Consider the following 26,569-nt stretch of genomic DNA (forward strand, 5'->3'; position numbering starts at 1 on the left):
GAAGGAGGCGCTAGCGGGCGTGCTGGAGGGCCAGGGTGTGTCTCTCTGTGTCTCTCTGTGTCTCTCTGTGTCTCTCTGTGTCTCTCTCTGTGTCTCTCTGTGTCTCTCTGTGTCTCTCTGTGTCTCTCTGTGTGACCCCGTGTCTCTCTCCACGTGTCTCTCTGTGTGAGTCAGCGAGGGCCAGCAGGTGGTGAAGGAGGCGCTAGCGGGCGTGCTGGAGGGCCAGGGTGTGTCTCTCTGTGTCTCTCTCTGTGTCTCTCTGTGTCTCTCTGTGTCTCTCTGTGTCTCTCTGTGTCTCTCTGTGTCTCCGTGACCCCGTGTCTCTCTCCACGTGTCTCTCTGTGTCTCTCTGTGTCTCTCTGTCTCTCCGTGACCCCGTGTCTCTCCGTGACCCCGTGTCTCTCTCCACGTGTCTCTCTGTGTCTCTCTGTGTCTCTCTCTGTCTCTCTGTGTCTCTCTGTGTCTCTCTGTGTCTCTCCGTGTGACCCCGTGTCTCTCTCTCTGTGTCTCTCTGTGTGAGTCAGCGAGGGCCAGCAGCTGGTGAAGGAGGCGCTAGCGGGCGTGCTGGAGGGCCAGGGCGTGTCTCTCTGTGTCTCTCTGTGTCTCTCTCTGTGTCTCTCTGTGTCTCTCTGTGTCTCTCTGTGTCTCTCTGTGTCTCTCTGTGTCTCTCTGTGTCTCTCTGTGTCTCTCCGTGTCTCTCCGTGTGACCCCGTGTCTCTCTGTGTCTCTCTGTGTCTCTCTCTGTCTCTCCGTGACCCCGTGTCTCTCTCTGTCTCCCCACGTGTCTCTCTGTGTCTCTCTGTGTCTCTCTCTGTGTCTCTCTGTGTCTCTCTGTGTCTCTCTGTGTCTCTCTGTGTCTCTCTGTGTCTCTCTGTGTCTCTCCGTGTCTCTCCGTGTGACCCCGTGTCTCTCTGTGTCTCTCTGTGTCTCTCTCTGTCTCTCCGTGACCCCGTGTCTCTCTCTGTCTCCCCACGTGTCTCTCTGTGTCTCTCTGTGTCTCTCTGTGTCTCTCTGTGTCTCTCTGTGTCTCTCTGTGTCTCTCCGTGTCTCTCCGTGTCTCTCCGTGTCTCTCCGTGTCTCTCCGTGTCTCTCTGTCTCTCTGTGTCTCTCTGTGTCTCTCTGTGTCTCTCTGTGTCTCTCTGTCTCTCTGTGTCTCTCTGTGTCTCTCTGACCCCGTGTCTCTCTCTGTGTCTCTCTGTGTGAGTCAGCGAGGGCCAGCAGGTGGTGAAGGAGGCGCTAGCGGGCGTGCTGGAGGGCCAGGGTGTGTCTCTCTGTGTCTCTCTGTGTCTCTCTCTGTGTCTCTCTGTGTCTCTCTCTGTGTCTCTTTGTGTCTCTCTGTGTCTCTCTGTGTCTCTCTGTGTCTCTCCGTGACCCAGCGTGTCTCTCTGTGTCTCTCTGTGTCAGCGAGGGCCAGCAGGTGGTGAAGGAAGCGCTAGCGGGCGTGCTGGAGGGCCAGGGTGTGTCTCTCTGTGTCTCTCTGTCTCTCTCTGTGTCTCTCTGTGTCTCTCTGTGTCTCTCTCTCGTGTCTCTCTGTGTGAGTCAGCGAGGGCCAGCAGGTGGTGAAGGAGGCGCTAGCGGGCGTGCTGGAGGGCCAGGGTGTGTCTCTCTGTGTCTCTCTGTGTCTCTCTCTCTCTCCGTGTCTCTCTCCGTGTCTCCGTGAGTCAGCGAGGGCCAGCAGGTGGTGAAGGAGGCGCTAGCGGGCGTGCTGGAGGGCCAGGGTGTGTCTCTCTGTGTCTCTCTGTGTCTCTCTGTGTCTCTGTGTCTCTCCGTGTCTCTCTCTGTGTCTCTGTGTCTCTCTGTCTCTCTGTGTCTCTCTGTGTCTCTCTGTCTCTCTGTGTCTCTCTGTGTCTCTCTGTGTCTCTCCGTGTGACCCCGTGTCTCTCTCTGTGTCTCTCTGTGTCTCTCTGTGTCAGCGAGGGCCAGCAGGTGGTGAAGGAAGCGCTAGCGGGCGTGCTGGAGGGCCAGGGTGTGTCTCTCTGTGTCTCTCTGTGTCTCTCTGTGTCTCTCTCTGTGTCTCTCTGTGTCTCTCTGTGTCTCTCTGTGTCTCTCTGTGTCAGCGAGGGCCAGCAGGTGGTGAAGGAAGCGCTAGCGGGCGTGCTGGAGGGCCAGGGTGTGTCTCTCTGTGTCTCTCTGTGTCTCTCTGTGTGACCCCGTGTCTCTCTCTCCGTGTCTCTCTCCGTGAGTCAGCGAGGGCCAGCAGGTGGTGAAGGAAGCGCTAGCGGGCGTGCTGGAGGGCCAGGGCGTGGGCTGGTTCACCCTCAAGCGCTGTCGACGGCTCCTTGACTCCGAGCCCCTGCGCCTGCTGCTGCTGGGCAAGATGAGCAGGATGGGGCCTAGCGGAGAGGCCTCATCCACTGTGCCTGACTCGGTGAGCGGGGGGTGGGGGGAGGGTGGGGGGAGGGTGGGGGGAGGGTGGGGGGAGGGTGGGGGTGGAGTGTGGGGGTGGAGGGTGGGGGGAGTGTGGGGGGGGTGTGGGGGGAGTGTGGGGGGAGAGGATGGGGGTGGAGTTACTATCGCCCTGTGTCTCCCTGTGTCTCCCTGTGTCTCTGTGTGTCTCCTTGTGTCTCATTGTGTCTCTGTGTGTCTCTGTGTCTCCCTGTGTCTCCCTTTGTCTCTGTGTCTCCCTCTGTCTCTGTTTGTCTCCCTGTGTCTCCCTGTGTCTCCGTGTGTCTCCCTGTGTCTCCCTGTGTCTCCGTGTGTCTCTGTGTCTCTCTGTGTCTCTCTGTGTCTCCCTGTCTCTCTGTGTCTCTCTGTGTCTCCCTGTCTCTCTGTGTCTCCTTGTGTCTCCCTGTGTCTCCTTGTGTCTCCCTGTGTCACCTTGTGTCTCTGTGTGTCTCTGTGTGTCTCCCTGTCTCTCCTTGTTTCTCCTTGTGTCTACCTGTGTCTCCCTGTGTCTCTGTGTGTCTCTGTGTCTCCCTGTGTCTCTGTCTCCCTGTGTGTCTCTGTGTCTCTCTGTGTGTCTCTGTGTCTCCCTGTGTCTCTGTGTCTCCCTGTGTGTCTCTGTGTCTCCCTGTGTGTCTCTGTGTCTCTCTGTGTGTCTCTGTGTCTCCCTGTGTGTCTCTGTGTCTCTCTCTGTGTCTCTGTGTCTCCCTGTGTGTCTCTGTGTCTCTCTGTGTGTCTCTTTGTCTCCCTGTGTCTCCCTGTGTCTCCGTGTGTCTCCGTGTGTCTCCAGGAGGTGACTAGGAAGGTGTATAAGGGCATGCTGGACCTTATGAAGTGTTGCGTCTCTGTGTCTCTGTGTCTCCCTGTGTCTCCCTGTGTCTCTGTGTCTCCCTGTGTCTCCCTGTGTGTCTCCCTTTGTCTCTGTGTCTCCCTGTGTCTACCTGTGTCTCCCTGTGTCTCCGTGTGTCTCCCTGTGTCTCTGTGTCTCCCTGTGTCTCCGTGTGTCTCCCTGTGTCTCTGTGTCTCCCTGTGTCTCCCTGTGTCTCTGTGTCTCCTTGTGTCTCCCTGTGTCTTTGTGTCTCCCTGTGTCTCCATGTATCTCCCTGTGTCTCCCTGTGTCTCCCTGTATCTCCCTGTGTCTCCGTGTGTCTCCCTGTGTCTCCCTGTGTCTCCCTGTGTCTCTGTGTCTCCCTGTGTCTCCCTGTGTCTCTCTGTGTTTCTCTGTGTCTCTCCGTGTGTCTCCCTGTGTCTCTCTGTGTGTCTCCGTGTGTCTCCGTGTGTCTCTGTGTCTCCCTGTGTGTCTCTGTGTCTCTCTGTGTCTCCCTGTCTCCCTGTGTCTCTCTGTGTGTCTCTGTGTCTCCCTGTGTGTCTCTGTGTCTCCCTGTGTCTCTGTGTCTCTCTGTCTCCGTGTGTCTCCCTGTGTCTCCCTGTGTCTCTGTGTGTCTCTCTTTGTCTCCCTGTGTCTCTGTGTCTCCCTGTGTCTCTGTGTGTCTCCCTGTGTCTCCAGGAGGTGACTAGGAAGGTGTACAAGGGCATGCTGGACCTCTTGAAGTGCTGTCTCCCTGTGTCTCTGTGTGTCTCCGTGTGTCTCCGTGTGTCTCCGTGTGTCTCTGTGTGTCTCCCTGTGTCTCCAGGAGGTGACCAGGAAGGTGTACAAGGGCATGCTGGACCTCTTGAAGTGCTGTGTCTCTGTGTCTCCCCGTGTGTCTCCGTGTGTCTCCAGGTGGTGACCAGGAAGGTGTACAAGGGCATGCTGGACCTCTTGAAGTGCTGTGTCTCTATGTGTCTGTGTCTCTGTGTGTCTCCGTGTGTCTCCGTGTGTCTCCCTGTCTCCAGGAGGTGACCAGGAAGGTGTACAAGGGCATGCTGGACCTCTTGAAGTGCTGTGTCTCTGTGTGTCTCTGTGTGTCTCTGTGTGTCTCCGTGTGTCTCCGTGTGTCTCCAGGAGGTGACCAGGAAGGTGTACAAGGGCATGCTGGACCTCTTGAAGTGCTGTGTCTGTGTCTCCCTGTGTCTCCGTGTGTCTCCGTGTGTCTCTGTGTGTCTCCCTGTGTCTCCAGGAGGTGACTAGGAAGGTGTACAAGGCCATGCTGGACCTCTTGAAGTGCTGTCTCCCTGTGTCTCTGTGTGTCTCCGTGTGTCTCCGTGTGTCTCTGTGTGTCTCCCTGTGTCTCCAGGAGGTGACCAGGAAGGTGTACAAGGGCATGCTGGACCTCTTGAAGTGCTGTGTCTCTATGTGTCTGTGTCTCCGTGTGTCTCCGTGTGTCTCCGTGTGTCTCCGTGTGTCTCCCTGTGTCTCCAGGAGGTGACCAGGAAGGTGTACAAGGGCATGCTGGACCTCTTGAAGTGCTGTGTCTCTATGTGTCTGTGTCTCCCTGTGTCTCCGTGTGTCTCCGTGTGTCTCCGTGTGTCTCCCTGTGTCTCCAGGAGGTGACTAGGAAGGTGTATAAGGGCATGCTGGACCTCTTGAAGTGCTGTGTCTCCCTGTGTCTCCCTGTGTGTCTCCGTGTGTCTCCGTGTGTCTCCGTGTGTCTCCAGGAGGTGACCAGGAAGGTGTACAAGGGCATGCTGGACCTCTTGAAGTGCTGTGTCTCTATGTGTCTGTGTCTCCGTGTGTCTCCGTGTGTCTCCGTGTGTCTCCCTGTGTCTCCAGGAGGTGACCAGGAAGGTGTACAAGGGCATGCTGGACCTCTTGAAGTGCTGTGTCTCTATGTGTCTGTGTCTCTGTGTGTCTCCGTGTGTCTCCGTGTGTCTCCGTGTGTCTCCAGGAGGTGACCAGGAAGGTGTACAAGGGCATGCTGGACCTCTTGAAGTGCTGTGTCTCTATGTGTCTGTGTCTCTGTGTGTCTCCGTGTGTCTCCGTGTGTCTCCAGGAGGTGACCAGGAAGGTGTACAAGGGCATGCTGGACCTCTTGAAGTGCTGTGTCTCCCTGTGTCTCCCTGTGTGTCTCTGTGTCTCCGTGTGTCTCCGTGTGTCTCCAGGAGGTGACCAGGAAGGTGTACAAGGGCATGCTGGACCTCTTGAAGTGCTGTGTCTCTGGCCTGGAGAGTTCTTATGCCAGCTCAGGAGTTGGAGGAATGTCCAGCGTCTTCACCCTGCTGGAGATCGCCTACACACACTACTACAGCAAGGGTATTTAGTACTCAGAGTACTCACAGAGTACTCACAGAGTACTCACACACAGAGTACTCACACAGCCTACACACACTACTACAGCAAGGGTATTGAGTACTCAGAGTACTCACAGAGTACTCACAGAGTACTCACACACACAGAGTACTCACACAGCCTAAACACACTACGACAGCAAGGGTATTGAGTACTCAGAGTACTCACAGAGTACTCACAGAGTACTCACAGAGTACTCACACACACAGAGTACTCACAGCCTACACACACTACTACAGCAAGGGTATTGAGTACTCAGAGTACTCACAGAGTACTCACAGAGTACTCACAGAGTACTCACACACAGAGTACTCACAGAGTACTCACACAGCCTACACACACTACTACAGCAAGAGTATTGAGTACTCAGAGTACTCACAGAGTACTCACACAAACAGAGTACTCACAGAGTACTCACACACACAGAGTACTCACACAGCCTACACACACTACTACAGCAAGGGTATTGAGTACTCAGAGTACTCACAGAGTACTCACAGAGTACTCACACACACAGAGTACTCACAGAGTACTCACACAGCCTACACACACTACTACAGCAAGGGTATTGAGTACTCAGAGTACTCACAGAGTACTCACACACACAGAGTACTCACACAGCCTACACACACTACTACAGCAAGGGTATTTAGTACTCAGAGTACTCACAGAGTACTCACACACACAGAGTACTCACACACACAGAGTACTCACAGAGTACTCACACACACAGAGTACTCACACAGCCTACACACACTACTACAGGAAGGGTATTTAGTACTCACAGAGTACTCGCACACAAAGAGTACTCACACACACAGAGTACTCACGCAGCCTACACACACTAGTACAGCAAGGGCATTGAGTACTCACAGAGTACTCACACACACAGAGTACTCACACAGCCTACACACACTAGTACAGCAAGGGCATTGAGTACTCACAGAGTACTCACACACAGAGTACTCACACACAGAGTACTCACACAGCCTACACACACTACTACAGGAAGGGTATTTAGTACTCAGAGTACTCACAGAGTACTCACACACACAGAGTACTCACAAAGTACTCACACACACAGAGTACTCACACAGCCTACACACACTACTACAGCAAGGGTATTGAGTACTCAGAGTACTCACAGAGTACTCACACACACAGAGTACTCACAGCCTACACACACTACTACAGCAAGGGTATTGAGTACTCAGAGTACTCACAGAGTACTCACAGAGTACTCACACACACAGAGTACTCACACTCACAGAGTACTCACAGAGTACTCACACACAGAGTACTCACTCTACCCCGATCACTCTACCCCGACCACTCCACCCCTACCGCTCCACCCCTACCGCTCCACCCCTACCACTCCACCCCTACCACTCCACCCCTACCACTCCACCCCTACCACTCTACCCCTACCACTCCACCCCTACCACTCTACACCTACCACTCCACCCCTACCACTCCACCCCTACCACTCCACCCCTACCACTCTACCCCTACCACTCTACACCTACCACTCCACCCCTACCACTCTACCCCTACCACTCTACACCTACCACTCCACCCCTACCACTCCACCCCTACCACTCCACCCCTACCACTCCACCCCTACCACTCTACACCTACCACTCCACCCCTACCACTCCACCCCTACCACTCCACCCCTACCACTCTACCCCTACCACTCCACCCCTACCGCTCCACCCCTACCGCTCCACCCCTACCGCTCCACCCCTACCGCTCCACCCCTACCGCTCCACCCCTACCGCTCCACCCCTACCGCTCCACCCCTACCGCTCCACCCCTACCACTCCACCCCTACCACTCCACCCCTACCACTCCACCCCTACCACTCTACCCCTGCCACTCTACCACTACCACTCTACCCCTACCGCTCCACCCCTACCACTCCACCCCTACCGCTCCACCCCTACCACTCCACCCCTACCACTCCACCCCTACCACTCTACCCCTACCACTCCACCCCTACCACTCTACACCTACCACTCCACCCCTACCACTCCACCCCTACCACTCCACCCCTACCACTCCACCCCTACCGCTCCACCCCTACCACTCCACCTCTACCACTCCACCCCTACCACTCTACCACTCCACCCCTACCACTTCACCCCTACCACTCCACCCCTACCACTCCACCCCTACCACTTTACCCCTACCACTCCACCCCTACCACTCCACTCCTACCACTCCACCCCTACCACTCCACCCCTACCACTCCACCCCTACCACTCCACCTCTACCATTCCACCCCTACCACTCCACCCCTACCACTCCACCCCTACCACTCTACCCCTACCACTCTACCCCTACCACTCTACCACTCCACCCCTACCACTCCACCCCTACCGCTCCACCCCTACCGCTCCACCCCAACCACGCCACCCCTACCACTCCACCTCTACCACTCCACCCCTACCACTCCACCCCTACCACTCTACCACTCCACCCCTACCACTCCACCTCTACCACTCCACCCCTACCACTCCACCCCTACCACCCTACCACTCCACCCCTACCACTCCACCCCTACCACTCCACCCCTACCACTCCACCCCATACCACTCCACCCCTACCGCTCCACCCCTACCACTCTACCCCTACCACTCCACCCCTACCGCTCCACCCCTACCACTCTACCCCTACCACTCTACCCCTACCACTCCACCCCTACCGCTCCACCCCTACCACTCCACCCCTACCACTCCACCCCTACCACTCCACCCCTACCACTCCACCCCTACCACTCCACCCCTACCACTCCACCCCTACCGCTCCACCCCTGTCGCCAACTCAGAGCCTGAGCGTAAGAAAATGGTTGAAGCGACGACGCCAACAACCGGAGGCGGTGGAGGCGGTGGAGGCGGTGGAGGCGGTGGAGGCGGTGGAGGCGGTGGTGGCGGTGGAGGCGGTGGAGGCGGTGGTGGTGGTGGAGGCGGTGGCTTGGAGTCAACTGCACAGCCGGCTCGCTCCAACAACCAGCAACAACCACCACAACAACCGCAAAAACAACAACAACCACAACAACAACATCCACAGCAACAACAACAACCACAACAACAACAACCACAGCAACAACAACCACCGCCAAAGATACAACTCAGTAGAGCGCCGCCCAAGGGAACGTCCACGCAGCAACAACAACAACCACAACAACCACAACAACAACCACAACAACAACCACAACAACAACCACAACAACAACAACAACCACAACCACAACAACAACTTGGGGGTCCGGTGGTGGGGGGGTCCCCGGTGGTAGGGGGGGGCCCCCCACGAGGGGTGGGGGGCCCGGCGGGTGGTGGAGCTGTGGGCGACTCACGCAGCCTCAACGAGGAGCACTTCGTGTCCTCCATCGGTGAGTCCACCACCTCCTGGTGTGTAGTCCACCACCTCGTGTAGTCCACCACCACCTCGTGTAGTCCACCACCTCCTGGTGTGTAGTCCACTACCTCCTGGTGTTTAGTCCACCACCACCTGGTGTGTAGTCCACCACCACCTCGTGTAGTCCATCACCACCTCGTGTAGTCCATCACCACCTCGTGTAGTCCACCACCACCTCGTGTAGTCCATCACCACCTCGTGTAGTCCACCACTACCTCGTGTAGTCCACCACCTCCTGGTGTGTAGTCCACCACCACCTCGTGTAGTCCACCACCACCTCGTGTAGTCCACCACCTCCTGGTGTGTAGTCCACCACCTCGTGTAGTCCACCACCACCTCGTGTAGTCCTCCACCTCGTGTAGTCCACCACCTCCTGGTGTGTAGTCCACCACCTCGTGTAGTCCACCACCTCCTGGTGTGTAGTCCATCACCTCCTGGTGTGTAGTCCACCACCTCCTGGTGTGTAGTCCACCACCTCCTGGTGTGTAGTCCACCACCTCGTGTAGTCCACCACCACCTTGTGTGTAGTCCATCACCTCCTGGTGTGTAGTCCACCACCACCTCGTGTAGTCCACCACCTCGTGTAGTCCTCCACCTCGTGTAGTCCACCACCACCTTGTGTGTAGTCCATCACCTCCTGGTGTGTAGTCCACCACCTCGTGTAGTCCACCACCACCTTGTGTGTAGTCCACCACCTCCTACATACACGCACAGACACACACACAACAACAACAACCGCCATTCGCCACTAAGTGGCGGTGACGTCACCACGACGCTTGTGCCAGGCTATGTGCACCTTGAGGCCACGTGAAGTGTCGAACGCCCGCGGGCAGGAAGTCACGGGGCAGACCCAGGTGCCACAGGTCGACTGACTGAGATGACTGGCTGATGCACAACCTTTTCCCCCTACTGTGCCAACCTACTGTGCTTTAGCCACCCGGCGCTCCGCTCATTGTTGTGAGCGTCGCTCCTTCGCCCTCCGTTGTTGTTGGAGGGCGACTGCCTCCAACTGCCCAGTAGCGTCCTTCACGAGCCTCCTCCACAGAGGCCGATCTTGACACCGCTGGTACCAGTCATCGGCAAGTCCACTCAGCTCCACGTCCTCCTGTACCACATCACTCCATCTCTTCTCTAGCCCGTGCCGCGCCCGTTTAGCTCCCTCCATCCGACTGAACAAAAGCTGTTTCGGCATGCGATGGCTGGGCATGCGGGCTACATGACCCAGCCAATGCAGCCTTGCCTGCCGGAGGAGCTCACCGATGGGACCTTGCCCAGATCTTTCAAGGATTTGTGAGCTCCTCACACAATCCAGTCTGGTTAAACCCAGGATGGAACGTAGGCAGGCCAGCCTAAATGTTTCTAACCGGCAAAGATGTTCCATTAGGGGGGTCCACGTTTCGCAAGCGTAGAGAAGGGAGGGAATGACCGTGGCCGAGAAGACCTGAAGCTTAGTGCGGAGTGACAGACCAAGAAGTTTCCACACAGCGTTACGCAACCGATGAAAAGAAATTGCCGCTCGACTGATTCGGAGTGAGACCTCTGCTGTTAAACCGGAGCCGGTCATAAGCACACTGCCCAGGTATGGAAAACTCTCCACTCTCTCCACAACTGCCCCATCACCGATTGGGAGTTGTGGGGGTGGAGTGTCCGATGGTACAAAATACCCAGGCAGGTGCTTAGTTTTGGTGGGGCTGATGGTAAGGCCCCCACCTCTTAGTGGCACGCTCCAGTCTCAGCAGCAGCGTCTCCAACTCCTCTGAATGAGCAGCTATTACCAAATCATCGGCATACATAACGTGGTTGAGCTATAGGGAGCCATCCCTTGACTGCACCTGGGCATCGATCAGCCTCCCATTATATCTCTACCATATGGAGATTCCCCCGGTACAACTATTGAAGGCTTCACCAACTACGTGGTCAAAATAGATGTTAAATAATGTGGGAACCAGAGGACATCCCTGTCGCACCCCAAGGTGTACAGGGAATGGCTCTGACTCCCGGCCACGTAGTTTTACCCGGGCCCGCTCACCATAATGAAGGTCCTTAATGATCGTGAGCAGAGGGTCAGGTACTCCTGACCCTCTGCTCGAAGACCAACCCAGAGCCCAGCCCTACTGATGGTATCATAGGCCTTGACCAGGTCAATAAAGCAGAGATGTAGGTCTTGCTGGAATTCCCTACACCTCTGCTGTAGCAGACGGACAGAAAATATGGCATCTGTGCAGGACCGCCCTTTCCTGAAACCGCATTGGGGCTCCGCAAGCCTCTCCTCAGCGTGCCTGGCAAGGCGATGTTGAATAATCCTTGCCAGGACCTTTCCCGGCACACTGCGGAGTGAGATGCCCCTGTAGTTGTTACAGTCTGTGCGGTCCCCCTTCTTAAAGAGGGGGACCACCAGGGCATCCTTCCAGTCCTGCGGAACCCGTCCAGTGGTCCAGACTTTTGTTATGATGTCATTTAGGGCAGTCTGTGCACAAACGCCACCCTCCCTCAGCATTTCGCTTGGGAGATCATCTCTGCCCGCTGCCTTTCCTGGTCTCAGACTCCGGATCGCCTTCAGTACTTCCTCAACAGATGGCACTTCAGCCAGCCACTCACAGGGGGTGACTTCTTCCAATATTTGAGGCACCGCAGCCTCAGCAGGGTCATCCTCACTTTGTGCCACGATGTTTTCCTGGCTGAGGGATTTTCCCTCCCCCAGGACCTCACAGAAATGCTCAGCAAATCTGCAAACCTGTTCCTGGGGGTCAGAGATTGGATCACCGTTTTTTCGCCTAATGATGGTAATAGGTGTGGCGCTACAGGTTATTTTTTTTATGGAGTTAAATAGAGATTTGTGATCGTGGGCCACTGAGGCAGACTCCATCTCCTCAGCAACCCGCGACCACTACCCATCCTTGCAGTGCCTCACGGCTCTCCGAACCTCCGAGCAAAGGCTGCGGTAAGCCTCCTCATTCTCTGACGTGGGATTCTGTAGCCGATGACAGTGGGCCTGTCGCTTTTTCTCAACCATCCTGAACACCTCCTCTGTCAGCCAGGGTCTCTGGGGAGGTCTGGACCGCATACCCAAAGCAGCCATTGCAGCTGCATGAGTCACAGTCCTAAACCTCACCCATTTACCCTCGACATCAGGAGGAGTCGGGGACGATGCCAATCCCAGCCGCAAGCGATTATGAAATTCTCGTTTGCAACTTTCATCAGATAACTGAGACCAGGCCACTTTAGGTTGGAATGGGGTCCTGGGTGTACACCCCCCACCGGAGTGGAAGAATGGCAGGCGCATCTTACAGATGACTAGTCGATGGTCAGAGGGCAGATCAGCTCCACAGTAGGTTCTGGTGTCAATGACATGGGCTCGCATCCGCTGGTCTGTCACTATGTAGTCCAGCAGATGTTCTTGCTTGGACCTGGCATGCATCCATGATGTTGTGTGGATGCGCCGATGCCGGAACAGCGTGTTGGTAATTACAAGCCCATGGGCTGCACAAAAATCTAGCAGCCTCCTACCGTTGTTATTGAGCTAATCTGGCCCATGCCCTCCAGTCACTCCAGACCAGGTGCCAGCATCATGACCAACTTGGGCATTGAAGTCACCCAACATGATGACTCTATCCCGAGGGGCCACTTCAGCCAGCACCTGTGACAGGAGGTCATAGAAGGCATCTGACTCATCGGCTTTGCCTGCATCCCTCCACGGATGTTCATCTTCGGTGGGGGCATAAGTAACCACAACCACCATTCCCCGCCTCCGGTTGATGGGAAGGCGAGCCCAAAGTAGCCTTGGGCTTACAGCTTCCCACACCTCACCACCACGCTCCCACGCCCCCTTCATTCTTTTGTTCAAAAGAAGAGCCACACCCTGTTGTTTGGCAATCTGCTGCCCCGAGTAGAGGACTGTCCACCCCTCATGGTGGCAGGAACCAGAGCCGGTCCACTGGACCTCCTGAATGCCACAGAGATTCAGGCGGCACCGGTCCAGCTCCCGACAGAGGAGTGGCAGCCTCTCCTCCGCAGTGAGCGTTCGAACATTCCACGTGGCCAACCGTAGTGGCTTTTCGTTGTTTCTGGAGGAGCCCCGAGGGTAGAGATTCAATCTCCTGGCTCCGCCAATTGGGGTTTGGCCAGGAGACGTCATAGACGCCTGGCCCCCCGGGGCCTCCGGCACAAGCTTATTAGTTATATACTTTATTCGCGGTTTGGTGGTAATTAATTGAAGGTGGAGGGGTTACCAGCCCCTCGCACCCGTCCAGAGCCCCCGTTTAGCCCCTGTGGTGGACACGGACGCCACGAGAGGAGGAGCCAATCGGAATTGGCTCCTCCCCCCACAGCACTGTCCACGACAGAGTTGCCCGTCCGGCACCGCGAGGAGGTAGGGGGTTGTTTTGCCGGACACACACACTGTCACAAAGATCCCCCGTATAGCCTTAACAGACTGTAGGGGCAAGTGCTGTTAGCGAGCACCTATGAAGGCCAGAACGGTACACGAGGGGGTGGGTGGCCAGCACCACGCCCGACCGCCTTTGTCTCCCTAGTGGCGATATTTACACACCGCACCAGGTACTCATTTGAGGCTGAGTCGACCTAGGGGAGGCCCGGGACCGGTTCAGATAATCGTCACCGGTGTTGGCCGTGAGCGGGAATCGAACCCGGGTCGCCAGGTTCATAGCGCAGCGTAGCGCTAACCGCTACACCCACCGCTCCCCACACGCACACTGACACACACACACACTGACACACACACACTACACACTGATTGAGTGGTGGGTGGGTGATGTCGTGGTGGTGGTGGTGGTGACGTTACAGGCACAGAGGGAGGTGGTGGTGGTGGTGACGATGGTGAGGAGGAGGAGGAGGAGGCGGTGGTGGTGAGAAATCGCTCGGCCCTCATCCACTCCAGCAGCCAGGAATCGGTGAGCAGCACCGTGGTGAGCTGATGATGATGGTGATCGTGCTGATGATGATGGTGCTGATGATGATGATGGTGCTGATGATGATGATGGTGATGATGGTGCTGATGATGTTGATGATGATGATGGTGCTGATGATGTTGATGATGTTGATTATGATGATGGTGCTGATGATGATGTTGATGATGATGATGTTGAAGATGCTGCTGATGATGTTGATGTTGATGATGATGGTGCTGATGATGATGGTGCTGATGATGATGATGGTGCTGATGATGATGATGGTGCTGATGATGATGATGGTGGTGATGATGATGGTGCTGATGATGATGATGGTGGTGCTGATGATGATGATGGTGCTGATGATGATGATGGTGCTGATGATGATGATGGTGATGATGGTGCTGATGATGTTGATGATGATGATGGTGCTGATGATGTTGATGATGTTGATTATGATGATGGTGCTGATGATGATGTTGATGATGATGATGTTGAAGATGCTGCTGATGATGTTGATGTTGATGATGATGGTGCTGATGATGATGGTGCTGATGATGATGATGGTGCTGATGATGATGATGGTGCTGATGATGATGATGGTGGTGATGATGATGGTGCTGATGATGATGATGGTGGTGCTGATGATGATGATGGTGCTGATGATGGTGCTGATGATGATGATGGTGGTGCTGATGATGATGCTGATGATGGTGCTGATAATGTTGATGAAGATGATGATGGTGCTGATGATGATGATGGTGCTGATAATGATGGTGCTGATGATGATGATGGTGCTGATGATGGTGCTGATGATGATGATGGTGCTGCTGATGATGATGATGGTGCTGCTGCTGATGATGATGATGATCGTGCTGATGATGATGGTGCTGATGATGATGATGGTGCTGATGATGATGATGGTGATGATGGTGCTGATGATGTTGATGATGATGATGGTGCTGATGATGTTGATGATGTTGATTATGATGATGGTGCTGATGATGATGTTGATGATGATGATGTTGAAGATGCTGCTGATGATGTTGATGATGATGGTGCTGATGATGATGATGATGGTGCTGATGATGATGATGGTGCTGATGATGATGATGGTGCTGATGATGATGATGGTGGTGATGATGATGGTGCTGATGATGATGATGGTGGTGCTGATGATGATGATGGTGCTGATGATGGTGCTGATGATGATGATGGTGGTGCTGATGATGATGCTGATGATGGTGCTGATAATGTTGATGAAGATGATGATGGTGCTGATGATGATGATGGTGCTGATAATGATGGTGCTGATGATGATGATGCTGATGATGGTGCTGATGATGATGATGGTGCTGCTGATGATGATGGTGCTGCTGCTGATGATGATGATCGTGCTGATGATGATGGTGCTGATGATGATGATGGTGCTGATGATGATGATGATGGTGATGATGGTGCTGATGATGTTGCTGATGATGTTGCTGATGATGTTGATTATGATGATGGTGCTGATGATGATGTTGATGATGATGTTGAAGATGCTGCTGATGATGTTGATGATGATGGTGCTGATGATGATGATGGTGCTGATGATGATGATGGTGCTGATGATGATGATGGTGCTGATGATGATGATGGTGGTGATGATGATGGTGCTGATGATGATGATGGTGGTGCTGATGATGATGATGGTGCTGATGATGGTGCTGATGATGATGATGGTGGTGCTGATGATGATGCTGATGATGGTGCTGATAATGTTGATGAAGATGATGATGGTGCTGATGATGATGATGGTGCTGATAATGATGGTGCTGATGATGATGATGCTGATGATGGTGCTGATGATGATGATGGTGCTGCTGATGATGATGGTGCTGCTGCTGATGATGATGATCGTGCTGATGATGATGGTGCTGATGATGATGATGGTGCTGATGATGATGATGGTGATGATGGTGCTGATGATGTTGCTGATGATGTTGCTGATGATGTTGATTATGATGATGGTGCTGATGATGATGATGATCGTGCTGATGATGATGGTGCTGATGATGATGATGGTGATGATGGTGCTGATGATGTTGATGATGATGATGGTGCTGATGATGTTGATGATGTTGATTATGATGATGGTGCTGATGATGATGTTGATGATGATGATGTTGAAGATGCTGCTGATGATGTTGATGATGATGGTGCTGATGATGATGATGATGGTGCTGATGATGATGATGGTGCTGATGATGATGATGGTGCTGATGATGATGATGGTGGTGATGATGATGGTGCTGATGATGATGATGGTGGTGCTGATGATGATGATGGTGCTGATGATGGTGCTGATGATGATGATGGTGGTGCTGATGATGATGCTGATGATGGTGCTGATAATGTTGATGAAGATGATGATGGTGCTGATGATGATGATGGTGCTGATAATGATGGTGCTGATGATGATGATGCTGATGATGGTGCTGATGATGATGATGGTGCTGCTGATGATGATGGTGCTGCTGCTGATGATGATGATCGTGCTGATGATGATGGTGCTGATGATGATGGTGCTGATGATGATGATGGTGATGATGGTGCTGATGATGTTGCTGATGATGTTGCTGATGATGTTGATTATGATGATGGTGCTGATGATGATGTTGATGATGATGTTGAAGATGCTGCTGATGATGTTGATGATGATGGTGCTGATGATGATGATGGTGCTGATGATGATGATGGTGCTGATGATGATGATGGTGCTGATGATGATGATGGTGGTGATGATGATGGTGCTGATGATGATGATGGTGGTGCTGATGATGATGATGGTGCTGATGATGGTGCTGATGATGATGATGGTGGTGCTGATGATGATGCTGATGATGGTGCTGATAATGTTGATGAAGATGATGATGGTGCTGATGATGATGATGGTGCTGATAATGATGGTGCTGATGATGATGATGCTGATGATGGTGCTGATGATGATGATGGTGCTGCTGATGATGATGGTGCTGCTGCTGATGATGATGATCGTGCTGATGATGATGGTGCTGATGATGATGATGGTGCTGATGATGATGATGGTGATGATGGTGCTGATGATGTTGATGATGATGATGGTGCTGATGATGTTGATGATGTTGATTATGATGATGGTGCTGATGATGATGTTGATGATGATGATGTTGAAGATGCTGCTGATGATGTTGATGATGATGGTGCTGATGATGATGATGATGGTGCTGATGATGATGATGGTGCTGATGATGATGATGGTGCTGATGATGATGATGGTGGTGATGATGATGGTGCTGATGATGATGATGGTGGTGCTGATGATGATGATGGTGCTGATGATGGTGCTGATGATGATGATGGTGGTGCTGATGATGATGCTGATGATGGTGCTGATAATGTTGATGAAGATGATGATGGTGCTGATGATGATGATGGTGCTGATAATGATGGTGCTGATGATGATGATGCTGATGATGGTGCTGATGATGATGATGGTGCTGCTGATGATGATGGTGCTGCTGCTGATGATGATGATCGTGCTGATGATGATGGTGCTGATGATGATGATGGTGCTGATGATGATGATGATGGTGATGATGGTGCTGATGATGTTGCTGATGATGTTGCTGATGATGTTGATTATGATGATGGTGCTGATGATGATGTTGATGATGATGTTGAAGATGCTGCTGATGATGTTGATGATGATGGTGCTGATGATGATGATGGTGCTGATGATGATGATGGTGCTGATGATGATGATGGTGCTGATGATGATGATGGTGGTGATGATGATGGTGCTGATGATGATGATGGTGGTGCTGATGATGATGATGGTGCTGATGATGGTGCTGATGATGATGATGGTGGTGCTGATGATGATGCTGATGATGGTGCTGATAATGTTGATGAAGATGATGATGGTGCTGATGATGATGATGGTGCTGATAATGATGGTGCTGATGATGATGATGCTGATGATGGTGCTGATGATGATGATGGTGCTGCTGATGATGATGGTGCTGCTGCTGATGATGATGATCGTGCTGATGATGATGGTGCTGATGATGATGATGGTGCTGATGATGATGATGGTGATGATGGTGCTGATGATGTTGCTGATGATGTTGCTGATGATGTTGATTATGATGATGGTGCTGATGATGATGATGATCGTGCTGATGATGATGGTGCTGATGATGATGATGGTGATGATGGTGCTGATGATGTTGATGATGATGATGGTGCTGATGATGTTGATGATGTTGATTATGATGATGGTGCTGATGATGATGTTGATGATGATGATGTTGAAGATGCTGCTGATGATGTTGATGATGATGGTGCTGATGATGATGATGATGGTGCTGATGATGATGATGGTGCTGATGATGATGATGGTGCTGATGATGATGATGGTGGTGATGATGATGGTGCTGATGATGATGATGGTGGTGCTGATGATGATGATGGTGCTGATGATGGTGCTGATGATGATGATGGTGGTGCTGATGATGATGCTGATGATGGTGCTGATAATGTTGATGAAGATGATGATGGTGCTGATGATGATGATGGTGCTGATAATGATGGTGCTGATGATGATGATGCTGATGATGGTGCTGATGATGATGATGGTGCTGCTGATGATGATGGTGCTGCTGCTGATGATGATGATCGTGCTGATGATGATGGTGCTGATGATGATGGTGCTGATGATGATGATGGTGATGATGGTGCTGATGATGTTGCTGATGATGTTGCTGATGATGTTGATTATGATGATGGTGCTGATGATGATGTTGATGATGATGTTGAAGATGCTGCTGATGATGTTGATGATGATGGTGCTGATGATGATGATGGTGCTGATGATGATGATGGTGCTGATGATGATGATGGTGCTGATGATGATGATGGTGGTGATGATGATGGTGCTGATGATGATGATGGTGGTGCTGATGATGATGATGGTGCTGATGATGGTGCTGATGATGATGATGGTGGTGCTGATGATGATGCTGATGATGGTGCTGATAATGTTGATGAAGATGATGATGGTGCTGATGATGATGATGGTGCTGATAATGATGGTGCTGATGATGATGATGCTGATGATGGTGCTGATGATGATGATGGTGCTGCTGATGATGATGGTGCTGCTGCTGATGATGATGATCGTGCTGATGATGATGGTGCTGATGATGATGATGGTGCTGATGATGATGATGGTGATGATGGTGCTGATGATGTTGCTGATGATGTTGCTGATGATGTTGATTATGATGATGGTGCTGATGATGATGTTGATGATGATGATGTTGAAGATGCTGCTGATGATGTTGATGATGATGGTGCTGATGATGATGATGATGGTGCTGATGATGATGATGGTGCTGATGATGATGATGGTGCTGATGATGATGATGGTGGTGATGATGATGGTGCTGATGATGATGATGGTGGTGCTGATGATGATGATGGTGCTGATGATGGTGCTGATGATGATGATGGTGGTGCTGATGATGATGCTGATGATGGTGCTGATAATGTTGATGAAGATGATGATGGTGCTGATGATGATGATGGTGCTGATAATGATGGTGCTGATGATGATGATGGTGCTGATGATGGTGCTGATGATGATGATGGTGCTGCTGATGATGATGATGGTGCTGCTGCTGATGATGATGATGATCGTGCTGATGATGATGGTGCTGATGATGATGATGGTGCTGATGATGATGATGGTGATGATGGTGCTGATGATGTTGATGATGATGATGGTGCTGATGATGTTGATGATGTTGATTATGATGATGGTGCTGATGATGATGTTGATGATGATGATGTTGAAGATGCTGCTGATGATGTTGATGATGATGGTGCTGATGATGATGATGATGGTGCTGATGATGATGATGGTGCTGATGATGATGATGGTGCTGATGATGATGATGGTGGTGATGATGATGGTGCTGATGATGATGGTGGTGCTGATGATGATGATGGTGCTGATGATGGTGCTGATGATGATGATGGTGGTGCTGATGATGATGCTGATGATGGTGCTGATAATGTTGATGAAGATGATGATGGTGCTGATGATGATGATGGTGCTGATAATGATGGTGCTGATGATGATGATGCTGATGATGGTGCTGATGATGATGATGGTGCTGCTGATGATGATGGTGCTGCTGCTGATGATGATGATCGTGCTGATGATGATGGTGCTGATGATGATGATGGTGCTGATGATGATGATGGTGATGATGGTGCTGATGATGTTGCTGATGATGTTGCTGATGATGTTGATTATGATGATGGTGCTGATGATGATGTTGATGATGATGATGTTGAAGATGCTGCTGATGATGTTGATGATGATGGTGCTGATGATGATGATGGTGCTGATGATGATGATGGTGCTGATGATGATGATGGTGCTGATGATGATGATGGTGGTGATGATGATGGTGCTGATGATGATGATGGTGGTGCTGATGATGATGATGGTGCTGATGATGGTGCTGATGATGATGATGGTGGTGCTGATGATGATGCTGATGATGGTGCTGATAATGTTGATGAAGATGATGATGGTGCTGATGATGATGATGGTGCTGATAATGATGGTGCTGATGATGATGATGCTGATGATGGTGCTGATGATGATGATGGTGCTGCTGATGATGATGGTGCTGCTGCTGATGATGATGATCGTGCTGATGATGATGGTGCTGATGATGATGATGGTGCTGATGATGATGATGATGGTGATGATGGTGCTGATGATGTTGCTGATGATGTTGATTATGATGATGGTGCTGATGATGATGTTGATGATGATGATGTTGAAGATGCTGCTGATGATGTTGATGATGATGGTGCTGATGATGATGATGGTGCTGATGATGATGATGGTGCTGATGATGATGATGGTGCTGATGATGATGATGGTGGTGATGATGATGGTGCTGATGATGATGATGGTGGTGCTGATGATGATGATGGTGCTGATGATGGTGCTGATGATGATGATGGTGGTGCTGATGATGATGCTGATGATGGTGCTGATAATGTTGATGAAGATGATGATGGTGCTGATAATGATGGTGCTGATGATGATGATGGTGCTGATGATGATGGTGCTGATGATGATGATGGTGCTGATGATGATGATGGTGATGATGGTGCTGATGATGTTGATGATGATGATGGTGCTGATGATGTTGATGATGTTGATTATGATGATGGTGCTGATGATGATGTTGATGATGATGATGTTGAAGATGCTGCTGATGATGTTGATGTTGATGATGATGGTGCTGATGATGATGATGGTGCTGATGATGATGATGGTGCTGATGATGATGATGGTGGTGATGATGATGGTGCTGATGATGATGATGGTGGTGCTGATGATGATGATGGTGCTGATGATGGTGCTGATGATGATGATGCTGATGATGGTGCTGATAATGTTGATGAAGATGATGATGGTGCTGATGATGATGATGGTGCTGATAATGATGGTGCTGATGATGATGATGGTGCTGATGATGGTGCTGATGATGATGATGGTGCTGCTGATGATGATGGTGCTGCTGCTGATGATGATGATGATCGTGCTGATGATGATGGTGCTGATGATGATGATGGTGCTGATGATGGTGATGATGGTGCTGATGATGTTGATGATGATGATGGTGCTGATGATGTTGATGATGTTGATTATGATGATGGTGCTGATGATGATGTTGATGATGATGATGTTGAAGATGCTGCTGATGATGTTGATGATGATGGTGCTGATGATGATGATGGTGCTGATGATGATGATGGTGCTGATGATGATGATGGTGCTGATGATGATGATGGTGGTGATGATGATGGTGCTGATGATGATGATGGTGGTGCTGATGATGATGATGGTGCTGATGATGGTGCTGATGATGGTGCTGATGATGAAAATGATGATGGTGCTGATGATGATGATGGTGCTGATAATGATGGTGCTGATGATGATGATGGTGCTGATGATGATGATGGTGCTGATGATGATGATGCTGATGATGGTGCTGATGATGATGATGGTGCTGATGATGATGATGGTGCTGCTGATGATGATGGTGCTGATGATGATGGTGCTGATGATGGTGGTGCTGATGATGATGATGATGCTGATGATGGTGCTGATAATGTTGATGAAGATGATGATGGTGCTGATGATGATGGTGCTGATAATGATGGTGGTGCTGATGATGATGCTGATGCTGATGATGGTGCTGATGATGATGGTGCTGATGATGATGATGGTGATGATGGTGCTGATGATGTTGATGATGATGATGGTGCTGATGATGTTGATGATGTTGATTATGATGATGGTGCTGATGATGATGTTGATGATGATGATGTTGAAGATGCTGCTGATGATGTTGATGTTAATGATGATGGTGCTGATGATGATGATGATGGTGCTGATGATGATGATGGTGCTGATGATGATGATGGTGCTGATGATGATGATGGTGGTGATGATGATGGTGCTGATGATGATGATGGTGGTGCTGATGATGATGATCGTGCTGATGATGGTGCTGATGATGATGGTGGTGCTGATGATGATGCTGATGATGGTGCTGATAATGTTGATGAAGATGATGATGGTGCTGATGATGATGATGGTGCTGCTGATGATGGTGGTGCTGATGATGATGATGGTGCTGCTGATGATGATGATGGTGCTGATGATGATGATGGTGCTGATGATGATGATGGTGCTGATGATGATGGTGATGCTGATGATGATGGTGGTGCTGATGATGATGATGGTGCTGATGATGATGATGGTGCTGATGATGATCGTGGTGCTGCTGATGATGATGGTGCTGATGGTGATGATGCTGCTGATGATGATGATGGTGCTGATGATGATGGTGCTGATGATGATGGTGGTGCTGATGATGATGATGATGCTGATGATGGTGCTGATAATGTTGATGAAGATGATGATGGTGTTGATGATGATGGTGCTGATGATGATGATGATGGTGCTGATGATGATGCTGATGATGATGCTGATGATGGTGCTGATGATGATGGTGCTGATGATGATGATGATGCTGATGATTATGGTGGTGCTGATGATGATGATGATGGTGCTGATGATGATGATGGTGCTAATGATGATGGTGGTGCTGATGATGATGATGGTGCTGATGATGATGGTGGTGCTGATGATGATGGTGGTGCTGATGATGATGGTGGTGCTGATGATGATGATGATGGTGCTGATGATGATGATGGTGCTGATGATGATGATGGTGCTGATGATGATGGTGCTGATGATGATGGTGCTGATGATGATGATGGTGCTGATAATGTTGATGAAGATGATGATGGTGCTGATGATGATGATGATGCTGATGATGATGACTGTGCTGATGATGATGGTGCTGATGATGATGATGTTGTTGTTGATGTTGATGATGTTGTTGATGATGCTGATGATGATGATGTTGAAGATGCTGCTGATGATGTTGATGATGATGGTGCTGATGGTGCTGATGATGTTCATGATGCTGATGATGATGTTGCTGATGATGATGTTGATGATGTTGATGTGGTTGATGTTGATGATGTTGATGATATGATGATGGTGATGATGTTGATGATGGTGGTGATGATGATGGTGCTGATGATGATGATGGTGGTGCTGATGATGATGATGGTGCTGATGATGGTGCTGATGATGATGATGGTGGTGCTGATGATGATGCTGATGATGGTGCTGATAATGTTGATGAAGATGATGATGGTGCTGATGATGATGATGGTGCTGATAATGATGGTGCTGATGATGATGATGCTGATGATGGTGCTGATGATGATGATGGTGCTGCTGATGATGATGGTGCTGCTGCTGATGATGATGATGATCGTGCTGATGATGATGGTGCTGATGATGATGATGGTGCTGATGATGATGATGGTGATGATGGTGCTGATGATGTTGATGATGATGATGGTGCTGATGATGTTGATGATGTTGATTATGATGATGGTGCTGATGATGATGTTGATGATGATGATGTTGAAGATGCTGCTGATGATGTTGATGATGATGGTGCTGATGATGATGATGATGGTGCTGATGATGATGATGGTGCTGATGATGATGATGGTGGTGATGATGATGGTGCTGATGATGATGATGGTGGTGCTGATGATGATGATGGTGCTGATGATGGTGCTGATGATGATGCTGATAATGGTGCTGATGATGATGCTGATGATGGTGCTGATAATGTTGATGAAGATGATGATGGTGCTGATGATGATGGTGCTGATAATGATGGTGCTGATGATGATGATGGTGCTGATGATGATGATGGTGCTGCTGATGATGATGGTGCTGCTGCTGATGATGATGATGATCGTGCTGATGATGATGGTGCTGATGATGATGATGGTGCTGATGATGATGATGATGGTGATGATGGTGCTGATGATGTTGCTGATGATGTTGATGATGTTGATTATGATGATGGTGCTGATGATGATGTTGATGATGATGATGTTGAAGATGCTGCTGATGATGTTGATGATGATGGTGCTGATGATGATGATGATGGTGCTGATGATGATGATGGTGCTGATGATGATGATGGTGCTGATGATGATGATGGTGGTGATGATGATGGTGCTGATGATGATGATGGTGGTGCTGATGATGATGATGGTGCTGATGATGATGATGGTGCTGATGATGGTGCTGATGATGATGATGGTGGTGCTGATGATGATGGTGCTGATAATGTTGATGAAGATGATGATGGTGCTGATGATGATGATGGTGCTGATGATGATGGTGCTGATGATGATGATGGTGCTGATGATGATGATGGTGATGATGGTGCTGATGATGTTGATGGTGCTGATGATGTTGATGATGATGATGGTGCTGATGATGTTGATGATGTTGATTATGATGATGGTGCTGATGATGATGTTGATGATGATGATGTTGAAGATGCTGCTGATGATGTTGATGTTGATGATGATGGTGCTGATGATGATGATGATGGTGCTGATGATGATGATGGTGCTGATGATGATGATGGTGCTGATGATGATGATGGTGGTGATGATGATGGTGCTGATGATGATGATGGTGGTGCTGATGATGATGATGGTGCTGATGATGATGATGGTGGTGCTGATGATGATGCTGATGATGGTGCTGATAATGTTGATGAAGATGATGATGGTGCTGATGATGATGATGGTGCTGATAATGATGGTGCTGATGATGATGATGATGGTGCTGATGATGATGATGGTGCTGCTGATGATGATGGTGCTGCTGCTGATGATGATGATGATCGTGCTGATGATGATGGTGCTGATGATGATGATGGTGCTGATGATGATGATGGTGATGATGGTGCTGATGATGTTGATGATGATGATGGTGCTGATGATGTTGATGATGTTGATTATGATGATGGTGCTGATGATGATGTTGATGATGATGTTGTTGAAGATGCTGCTGATGATGTTGATGATGATGGTGCTGATGATGATGATGATGGTGCTGATGATGATGATGGTGCTGATGATGATGATGGTGCTGATGATGATGATGGTGGTGATGATGATGATGATGGTGCTGATGATGGTGCTGATGATGATGCTGATGATGGTGCTGATAATGTTGATGAAGATGATGATGGTGCTGATGTTGATGATGGTGCTGATAATGATGGTGCTGATGATGATGATGGTGCTGATGGTGCTGATGATGATGATGGTGCTGATGATGATGATGGTGCTGCTGATGATGATGGTGCTGATGATGATGGTGCTGATGATGGTGGTGCTGATGATGATGGTGCTGATAATGTTGATGAAGATGATGATGGTGCTGATGATGATGGTGCTGATAATGATGGTGGTGCTGATGATGATGCTGATGCTGATGATGGTGCTGATGATGATGGTGCTGATGATGATGATGGTGATGATGGTGCTGATGATGTTGATGATGATGATGGTGCTGATGATGTTGATGATGTTGATTATGATGATGGTGCTGATGATGATGGTGCTGATGATGATGATGGTGGTGCTGATGATGATGATGGTGCTGATGATGGTGCTGATGATGATGATGGTGGTGCTGATGATGATGCTGATGATGGTGCTGATAATGTTGATGAAGATGATGATGGTGCTGATGATGATGATGGTGCTGCTGATGATGGTGGTGCTGATGATGATGATGGTGCTGCTGATGATGATGATGGTGCTGATGATGATGATGATGGTGCTGATGATGATGATGATGGTGCTGATGATGATGGTGATGCTGATGATGATGGTGGTGCTGATGATGATGATGGTGCTGATGATGATGATGGTGCTGATGATGATCGTGGTGCTGCTGATGATGATGGTGCTGATGGTGATGATGCTGCTGATGATGATGATGGTGCTGATGATGATGGTGCTGATGATGATGGTGGTGCTGATGATGATGATGATGCTGATGATGGTGCTGATAATGTTGATGAAGATGATGATGGTGTTGATGATGATGGTGCTGATGATGATGATGATGGTGCTGATGATGATGCTGATGATGGTGCTGATGATG

At 50.3% G+C, this 26,569-nt stretch overlaps 1 protein-coding gene across 1 annotated transcript in view; it reads left to right on the forward strand.

Annotated features, from left to right (window-relative positions):
• The first annotated feature begins 455 nt into the window (after positions 1–455).
• LOC142908330 (uncharacterized) overlaps positions 456–26,569 on the forward strand; it is a 30,022-nt gene continuing 3,908 nt past the window's right edge. Inside the window, exons 1-4 of the mRNA XM_076058876.1 lie at positions 456–2,368; positions 5,365–5,515; positions 8,382–8,945; positions 13,775–13,896. Of these exons, the coding sequence (XP_075914991.1) occupies positions 2,318–2,368; positions 5,365–5,515; positions 8,382–8,945; positions 13,775–13,896 (888 nt within the window). The 5' untranslated portion in view covers positions 456–2,317. The remainder of the gene's footprint in view (positions 2,369–5,364; positions 5,516–8,381; positions 8,946–13,774; positions 13,897–26,569) is intronic.

Source organism: Petromyzon marinus, assembly GCF_048934315.1.
Source record: "Petromyzon marinus isolate PM22_M1 ecotype Great Lakes invasive population chromosome 80 unlocalized genomic scaffold, UKy_Petmar_22M1.pri1.0 chr80_unloc.1, whole genome shotgun sequence".
In the NCBI taxonomy this organism is placed as follows: domain Eukaryota; kingdom Metazoa; phylum Chordata; class Hyperoartia; order Petromyzontiformes; family Petromyzontidae; genus Petromyzon; species Petromyzon marinus.